The sequence below is a fragment of the Bos mutus genome, chromosome X, assembly GCF_027580195.1.
Source record: "Bos mutus isolate GX-2022 chromosome X, NWIPB_WYAK_1.1, whole genome shotgun sequence".
NCBI classification, from domain to species: Eukaryota; Metazoa; Chordata; class Mammalia; order Artiodactyla; family Bovidae; genus Bos; species Bos mutus.
Window position 1 is genome coordinate 79289422 of NC_091646.1, and position 9872 is coordinate 79299293.

General features: G+C 43.6%; 1 protein-coding gene across 1 annotated transcript; it reads left to right on the forward strand.

The window, feature by feature from the left end:
* Positions 1-640: 640 nt before the first annotated feature.
* Positions 641-9092, forward strand: BMP15 (bone morphogenetic protein 15). Its single transcript, XM_005898488.2, has 2 exons — positions 641-1301; positions 6748-9092. The coding sequence occupies exons 1-2, from the start codon at positions 947-949 to the stop codon at positions 7602-7604; spliced, it is 1212 nt and encodes a 403-aa protein (XP_005898550.2). The 5' UTR covers positions 641-946; the 3' UTR covers positions 7605-9092.
* The last annotated feature ends 780 nt before the right edge of the window (positions 9093-9872 follow it).

Genomic DNA, 9872 nt, shown 5'->3' on the forward strand with positions numbered 1-9872 from the left:
AGCTAGGTTAGCTCCTAACCAAGTTTCATAGATTCAGCTCCCACTGCCCTGTGCTTCTCTGATGAAACCCACACAAAATCTCAACACCTTCCATGGAAAAACCAGAAAATTCTAAGTCAGAGTTCTCAAACTTGGCTGCACATTAAAATCACCTGCAGAACTTTAAGAACTCCTGATGCCCTGGTAATACCCCATACTGACTCCATCAGAATCTCTAGGGATGGTACGCAGGCATCCATAATAGTTAAAACTCCCCACGTGGTCCCAGTATAGAGTCAAGATTGAAAACCACTGTTCGGGCATCTTCTTCAAGCTCCAGCAGCCATACTCACAGAGAGGTTCCCACGTTTTAGTACTCATACGAACATCTTGGAGGACTTAAGATTCAGATTTCTGGCACTTACGCTCAGAAAGTCCATGTTTTTGTCTGGACCCAGAAGCCCAAATTCTTAACAATCCCCTCAAATAGTTCCACTGCAAGTCCTTAGCAGACCACATTTTGGGAAATGCCACATTAGGAAAAGCATTGCATGGAAGTGGGGTGGGAACAGGAGGCCTCTGGTCCTTTAAGGACTGATTAAGAGACTACCTTTAAAGCTGTGAAGCAGAGCAGGCTAGGGCTGCTTCTTTTCATCTAGTGGATAAGGTAAGGGAGCAGGTCCTGGAATGGGCCTCTCCTTTTAAATACGATCTTGTTCCCAGCTCTGGAGTGCAGGATGGGCACGCTGCCTTGTCCCACCTGCTGTTTCTGTTTATTTGATGCAAAGAGGACAATTTAGAAAACCTCTTTTGGGTTCAGGAGATCCTACCAGAGGAAGAAACATAGGACCTGCCTGCCAGCCTTTCATTTTTCCTTGCTCTATCTTTTGTGGTAGTGGAGCCTGGATGCTGTTACCCATGTAAAAGGAAAGGTTTAAAGTGGTATCCTTTGGGCTTTTACCAGAACATGTTGCTGAACACCAAGCTTTTCAAGATGGTCCTTCTGAGCATCCTTAGAATCCTTCTTCTTTGGGGACTGGTGCTTTTTATGGAACATAGGGTCCAAATGACACAGGTAGGGCAGCCCTCTATTGCCCACCTGCCTGAGGCCCCTACCTTGCCCCTGATTCAGGAGCTGCTGGAAGAAGCCCCTGGCAAGCAGCAGAGGAAGCCTCGGATCTTAGGGCATCCCTTACGGTATATGCTGGAGTTGTACCAGCGTTCAGCTGACGCAAGTGGACACCCTAGGGAAAACCGCACCGTTGGGGCCACCATGGTGAGGCTGGTGAGGCCGCTGGCTAGTGTAGCAAGGCCTCTCAGAGGTGAGTTATCATACTATATTGTTCTGGTGCGGGGGAGAGAAAAATGGGGAAGAATAGTGTAGAAAAAAGTGGATCTGTCAGTTTTCTGTCAGGCTTCGCATTGCCTACAGGGTGGGTGGTTTTCTTGGGCTTGGTTTCTTGATTTTCAAAAGATGACACCCTTGGGAGAACCTGGCTCCAAATTTGCTTCCCTTTAGGGCTCCAATTTAAGAACAGATTGCCTTGGGGTCTACCTGAGACTTTCTCTCAGGCCCCAGGGCAACTGAGTGATGTCTCAGCTCCTAGCTTTCAAAGAAAGTCTTAATGCTTATTATATTACTGAAAATTATAATTGAGAAATACTCATGTTCTGTGGAGGGCTGTTTGTGTTGTTTTATTCTTAGAAGACAAAAGGTACAGGATGTTGAGTTGGGGAAATTTACAAGGCCTCAGAAAGGACAGAAACAGGCTCACACCTGAGAGTCTGTTATTTAATCCTTAATGATAGGGACTCTGCTTAGCTGTCCTGAAAGGCTTAGCCTAATTTTTAAAGAAAAGGGAAGCAGAGAGCGAAGTTAAATAACTTGCAGAGGTCGCAAGGATGGGGTGGCAGAGGCAGGAGTTGAGCTTCAAGTCCGTCTTGTTTTATAGTCTGTCCATAACTACTTAAGTGTTCTGAATGTCATACCCTGATATCCTGGTATACGAAGCAGTTTTTCTGTTTAGACTATGTTGCTAGTTTGGGTTTGTGGTACCAAATTACCAAATGTATTTTGGAATTTTCTTTGTTTCCCTCATGGTTCCCTTCTGCTTTAAACATCTTCATTAGACACTGATCTAGGGCAGTAGTGGGCTTATGCAGTGCAGGGTTCTCTAGGGAATGAAGAAAGCCATCAATCTCAAGGAAATCTTGGGAACCTGGTGAAATTAATCTTAAGCCTTTGCTAGTCTCAGAGATGACAACAGACATGATTTACCTCCCTCCTCCAAGTAAAACAACCACTATTCCCCTAAGCTAAACTTTAGTGTGTGCTTACCATATGCCAGGCATTAGGCACAGTAATTTTACAAACATTGTCTTCCTTAATCCTCCCCAATATCGTATGAAGTAGTTGTGTGTGCGAGCTCAGTTGTGTCTGACTCTTTGCGACCCCATGGACTATACCTGCCAGGCTCCTTTGTCCATGGAACTTTCCAGGCAAGAGTATTGGAGTGGGTTGCCATTTCCTCCTCCAGGGGATCTTCCCAACCCAGGGATCAAACCCACATCTTCTGTGTTTCCTGCATTGGCAAGAGGATTCTTTACTACTGCTCCACTATGGAATACTATGAATATACCCATTATATAGGTGAAGAAAATGAAGCTCAGTGTAACACAGCTAGTAATTAATAGAGCTGGGTTTCTAACCCAGGCTTTCAGGCTTCAGAGCCTGTGCTTTTAATTATCCTGCTGTGCTGACTGCTTAACAGACTTTAATTGAGCACCAAGCACTGTGTTTGGGTTGGGTATGAGAAGGCAAATAACTGCTCTAGGAGCCCCCACTATAGTAGAATGGATATATAAGTAATAACATAATGGTGGTACAGCACAGCAAATGCTTTGAAAAGGATAAGCAGTAGGATTCCTGGGACTCCAAGAAGAAATGGGTTGCTGCTTAGGGAAAGGAGAGGGAAATGCTGAAATAGTTGAAAGGCCTCATTGGAGAGGTGGCATTTGAGCCAGACTTTGCAGAAGGAGTAAAGAGACTATGGATACAGGGAGGGAAGTGCATTCTGACTGAGGAAAAAGATAACTTGATGTGGTTGGAGATTCACTCACCAAGTATTTATTTGGCAACTGCTAAGTGCTAGGCGTTGTTCTAGGTGTTGGGATGTGATCAAGATAGGTATGGTTCTCTGGGTGAGACAAGTAAGTAAACATGGATAGTTGTAAATTGTGGTAAATGCTACCAAAGAATGAAATAGGTGGTTCTGATAGAGAATAGCAAAGAAATCTTCCCTTTGCATGGGATTGTCAGTGAAGGCATGTTTGAAGAGGTGACATTTGAGCTGAGGTCTGTAAGGTAAGAAGCTTGGCATGAGAAGAGAAGAGAGAAGTCTGATCTAGGCAGAGGGAACAACACGTACAAAGGCTGAAAGGTGGAAACAAGTACTTGAAGAATAGAAGGAAGATCAGGATGGTTGGAGCCTAGTGAGATTGTAGAGAGTGGTGGGATATGAGACTGATGAGACTCAGGGATGCAGTGGTCATTACAAGGAATCTGGATTTCATTCATAAGCTGCATAAATCAATTCTGTACAGATGATATGAGGCTAGAAAGTAGAATGTCTAGAATTAGGCCAGTATCTTGGTCTGACTGTGGGACATACTGGTATCTAGGGACTCTGGAAAGGATCCAGAAATGGATGACAAGAGAGTTGGGTCTGATCATTCCATCAGGAGATGATCCAGCTGAATCAAGCTTGCTTTGAGAGCTATTCCAGGTTCAATCGCACAGGATGTGTGAGTCAGACATTTCCCTGAAAAGTTCTGAGCAGACCCTTCCTGGCCCTGATCCTTAGCAACCCCACCCTGCTTCAGGAAATATGTGATGTCAGGGTCTGAAAGGAAAGGGCAGTTCCTAACCAGACTGCCTGCTAGAGATTCGGTTTAGATTCCTTTTCAGGCAGGGTGGGGCAGATGTATGGGTGGGTGTCTTGGAAAGATTATTACAGGATGGGAGTATGGAGTAACTTGAGAAAGCAATTACAAGCCTGGCTTGAGCTCTGTCTGAATGATATCCAAGTGCCCCAAACTTGAGGGTGTATTAAGCATGAGTTGGAACCTGAACTTTTAAAAAAACTTGGAGTATGGTACTGGAGAAGGAAATGGCAACCCACTCCAGTATTCTTGCCTGGAAAATCCCATGGATGGAGGAGCCTGGTAGGCTACAGTCATGGGGTTGCAGAGAGTTGGACACGACTGAGTGACTTCACTTTGAAGTATGGTTTCACTCATATGTGGAATATAAAAACAAAATAAATGAAAAACAAAAATTAAAAACTCAGAAACAGATCAGATTAGTGTTTACCAGCAGGTAACCAGGGTTGGAGAGTGAGCGAAATAGGTGAAGGGAGTTAATTGTGTGGTAACAGATGATGGTAACTAAGCTTGTGGTGGTGATCACTCTGTAGTGTACACAGATGTTGAATTATGATAAATTATGATTACGAATTTTGCACCTGAAACTTGGATACATAACTAAAATCCTGATGCATCAAAACATTCAAGAGCTTCTATGTTGAACATCCCAAGCTTACTGAATTCCAGGGTCATGGATTCAGTGGAGAAGGAAGATTAGGTAGATAATATGTAAATTAGCATGGCCATGGTTAGTGACTGGACATGGAAAAACAGACTGGTTCCAAATAGGAAAAGGAGCACGTCAAGGCTGTATATTGTCACCCTGCTTATTTAAATTATATGTAGAGTATATCATGAGAAATGCTGGGCTGGAAGAAGCACAAGCTGGAATCAAGATTGCTGGGAGAAATATCAATAACCTCAGATATGCAGATGATACCACCCTTATGGCAGAAAGTGAAGAACTAAAGAGCCTCTTGATGAAAGTGAAAGAGGAGAGTGAAAAAAATTGGCTTAAAGCTCAACATTCAGAAAACTAAGATCATGGCATCTGGTCCCATCACTTCATGGAAAGTAGATGGGGAAACAGCGACAGACTTTATTTTTCTGGGCTCCAAAATCACTGCAGATGGTGATTGCAGCCATGAAATTTAAAAAAAAAAAAAAACTCACTTGCTCCTTGGAAGGAAAGTTATGACCAACCTAGACAGCATATTAAAAAGCAGAGACGTTATTTTGCCAACAAAGGTCCATCTAGTCAAGGCTATGGTTTTTCCAGTAGTCATGTATGGATGTGAGAGTTGGACTATAAAGAAAGCTGAGCGCCGAAGCATTGATGCTTTTGGACTGTGGTGTTGGAGAAGACTCTTGAGAGATCCAACCAGTCCATCCTGGGGGAGATCAGTCCTGGGTGTTCATTGGAAGGACTGATGTTGAAGCTGAAACTCCAGTACGTTGGCCACCTGATGTGAAGAGCTGACTCATTTGAGATGACCCTGATGCTGGGAAAGATTGGAGGCGGGAGGAGAAGGGGACAACAGAGGCTGAGATGGTTGGATGGCATCACTGACTCAATGGACATGGGTTTGGGTGAACTCCGGGAGTTCGTGATGGACAGAGAGGCCTGGTGTGTTTTGGTTCATGGGGTCACAAAGAGTCGGACACGACTGAGCGACTGAACTGAACTGATGGTTAGTGACAGCTGAAGATGACAGAAGGGTTTTTCTTGCTATGCCTGGTTTTTGTAATCGTTGCTCTTGACCTTTGCCCGGAGAGGGCGCAGAAGGTCAGAGCACTGCAGGTCCCACTTTTCAATGCTTTGGCCACTAGGTGTCAGCGTCACGGTTTAGATTAAAACAATCACTTTGTAGTTCAGCTGGTAACGAATCCGCCTGCGATGCGAGAGACCTGGGTTCGATTCCTGGAGAAGGGAAAGGCTACCCACTCCAGTATTCTGGCCTGGAGAATTCCATGGACTGTATAGTCCATGGGGTCGCAAAGAGTCGGACACGGCTGAGCGACTTTCACTTTCAAAAGATGCAGCTTTTAAGTAGACTTCTTAGCTGAGGTCATTTATATGACTGGGCCTTGTTGAATACGGTATTTACAATGAATGGGGTAAACGAAGAATCATTGCCGGTAAGAAATGGAAAAGGGGGAGACTGAGGATTAAGGGAGAACCTGCCCAATAATGGAATAGCTGCTCAAGAAGAAATTCAAATAGAAAGCAAAAGTAGTAAACACCTGTCCCAACTAGAAAAAATTATTCCGTGGCATCTCCAACCCAGATTTGAAGCGATAGCAGACCATACCCCCCAATATTGGACTGTCACCCTAAAGCTGCCACTATATAGTGATATAGCATGAGGATTTATTATTAATTCATATGTTTCAATGACCCTCTTAATTGGTCACCTTTTTAATAGTCAACTAAATAATACAATATATACAGACAGTTCTGTATTTGAAGTGTTTTTCTCCACCTAGGACTATGAGTGATCTAAAAATGAGCCACAATTTGTCATCTTAAGGGAAAAAGACCTGGACTCAAATCTTCATTCTAACAAACACTGGCTTGTGTGTCCTCTGGCATAGCTTCTCTGAGCTTCAGTTTCCTTGTCTGCAAAATGGGAATAACAACTATCTCATAAGGCTATTGTGGATTCAAGAGCTAATGCATGTAAAGCATCTAATACATTATATAAGTGCTCAATAGATCACTATTATGATCTTAAATTCATTTCAGGGCTGCTTGTCAGTTTGTACTGAGCCGGTCTGTTAGGGAGACTAAGGCTAGGAGGTAAGAAGCTAACGCTTTGCTCTTGTTCCCTCTTACTAATACAGGCTCCTGGCACATACAGACCCTGGACTTTCCTCTGAGACCAAACCGGGTAGCATACCAACTAGTCAGAGCCACTGTGGTTTACCGCCATCAACTTCACCTAACTCATTCCCACCTCTCCTGCCATGTGGAGCCCTGGGTCCAGAAAAGCCCAACCAATCACTTTCCTTCTTCAGGAAGAGGCTCCTCAAAGCCTTCCCTGTTGCCCAAAGCTTGGACAGAGATGGATATCATGGAACATGTTGGGCAAAAGCTCTGGAATCACAAGGGGCGCAGGGTTCTACGACTCCGCTTCGTGTGTCAGCAGCCAAGAGGTAGTGAGGTTCGTGAGTTCTGGTGGCATGGCACTTCATCATTGGACACTGTCTTCTTGTTACTGTATTTCAATGACACTCAGAGTGTTCAGAAGACCAAACCTCTCCCTAAAGGCCTGAAAGAGTTTACAGAAAAAGACCCTTCTCTTCTCTTGAGGAGGGCTCGTCAAGCAGGCAGTATTGCATCTGAAGTTCCTGGCCCCTCCAGGGAGCATGACGGGCCTGAAAGTAATCTGTGTTCCCTCCACCCTTTTCAAGTCAGCTTCCAGCAGCTGGGCTGGGATCACTGGATCATCGCTCCCCATCTCTATACCCCAAACTACTGTAAGGGAGTATGTCCTCGGGTACTACACTATGGTCTCAATTCTCCCAATCATGCCATCATCCAGAACCTTGTCAATGAGCTGGTGGATCAGAGTGTCCCTCAGCCTTCCTGTGTCCCTTATAAGTATGTTCCCATTAGCATCCTTCTGATTGAGGCAAATGGGAGTATCTTGTACAAGGAGTATGAGGGTATGATTGCCCAGTCCTGTACATGCAGGTGACAGCAAAGGTACAGATAGATCAGGTTTGCCCAAGAAATTAGAAAAGGATTTATAGTAAACAAATATTGTTAAATCTGAAAGTGCTCAACCCAAGTGCTCTACCCATTCTGTAGATTCTATTCCTTGCCTTCAGCATTGTACTTTAAGTCTTCTTCCCCTATTTATGAGTGTCTCACTTTATAAAAACAGTTCTGATGCCAAATATCAGTATGTTTTGACCACTAGTCTGTCTTCTGAGGATCTAGAAGGTTTGGGGTGAAGACAGCAACTTGAGATTTTATACTCCTCTTCCTTGCCTCCTGAATCCTAGAAACTATTACCTAATTGAAGAGACCGCTTGCTTCTGTGTTTGGATTTCCCTCTAAATCTAAAACTGTTTCTTAGATGGACTAGGAAACTTTTAAGCAGTAATCTCCCTAGAAATCTTTTGAAGGAAACAGAAGGGAATCTTTTTCTAAGCCATCAGGGTTTTTCCTCTCAGGCTCTGAACCTGGCAGAAATGCCTGGGATGATCCCTTTATTATCCTGCTGTGAAGAGAGCAGCCGTTAATAAAGCCAGTAGGGAAATGTGAATGGAGCAGAGATGACAATCATTTCAAAACCTCTTATATCTATAGTGAAAAAATGAAGAGTTGTCATTGTTGATTAGAATTATGTATGGGGGAGTCATTTTAAATTTTCTCTGGAACAATAGATTTCACAGGGTATTTTCTCATTTTAGGTAATCCTTAAACCCTTGTTAATAATCCTACAGAGAAAGCTTGCTGGTGGCTCAGAGCCTGAGAGTTGGCCTGGTTGGGAGTGGAAGGCATAGAAGGCTGCAGTTAGGAAGGTTAATAGGGCAGTGGGGGAAGGGTGAAATGTGCTGAGACCTGGGGCTGACTTCATACTGGGCTTGCTTGTTTGTGTGTTCAGCTGGGCTCTGAGCATGGGTCTCTGGGGGAGACAGGCTTGCTGTATTGGGAGGCATGGAGTTCTGCCTTGGACTAAATAATGCTTGCACTGTGACTCTCTTCTATTCCTGTGCTGTATTGAAGTAATGGGGACCGGGTTGTGTTGCAAATAAATCATTTTTGTTGTTATAGAGAGTCTTGAATGTTTGGGAAATTGGGAGACAGTGGGTGGAAGGAATTTATTTCCTTTATTCCCTAGGCTATGGCCAGGAACTCAACCCCAATCCCCCAGCATGTAGTTGGAGTTCTCCCTGAAGGCAGCACTGCTAACAATCAGCTCTCACCAAAGGGACTGAAGTAGCCCAGTAAGGCATTTCCCCTGCCCAACTGACTAATCTTATGGTTGTTGTCAATGAAATGAGACAGATTTAGGGTGGTTTCATATATTGAAATATTTGCCAAACATATATCCCTATCTCTTTTTTACCTATCATACATTAACTTATTTTTACCACTCTATTCTCAATAATTGGTTCCAATTAAATGAAATATCTTACATGTCTATAAATATATAAATTTTATTCTGCCTGATGGGTTATTCCTTAACATCCTTTTGTCCATCTACCTTCTTTACTGTATCTTTAGGAATCAGCTCAGGTATTTCTCTTCATCTCAAAGCCCCTCCTGATACCCGTGACTCAGGTAGGATCTCACTATCTGTGCTCACAGCGTTGTTTGCTTTCCTTGAAGACACTCTAGTGTAACTGTGCTTGTTGCCAAAAGATGAAGCTTCTTTTGAGAGTTTCAACTGTGTTTTACCCATTTCCTTATTATTGGAGACTGGTCCTTGATGGATACAAGCATCGGACAGTCACACTTTTTTTGTGAGGGATGCATTCTTCCTAACATGGAATATTTCAATGTTCACATATCTCATTTTCCACTGGAATAGATGCAATAAAAGATAAACTTTGTATATAAAGCAGGGTGAATTTTTGTGCCTCGTTATTTCAAAATCATGATTCAAATTAGAATGTGACAGCTGTGTTCTTGAGTAAGGCAGTTCTTGGGATTGTTAGTCTGTGAGTTAAAATGGGAGAGTAAATGTTGGCTTCCAGGCCAGTGATTTCTGCAACCCAGCTGGGATAGGCACAAATACCTAACAGGCCTGAATGCAGACCTCGGTCCCAGGACCAGATTCTGAATTCAACATCTCAGTGTTCTTTGGAATTTTCAGGAAATCATGATCTCCTAGCCTTGATTTCTGAATATGTCTGAAACTTAATCTGTTTATGGAGGGCTCAGGGTTAATTCGGAGAAGGCAATGGCACCCCACTCCAGTACTCTTGCCTGGAAAATCCCATGGATGGGGGAG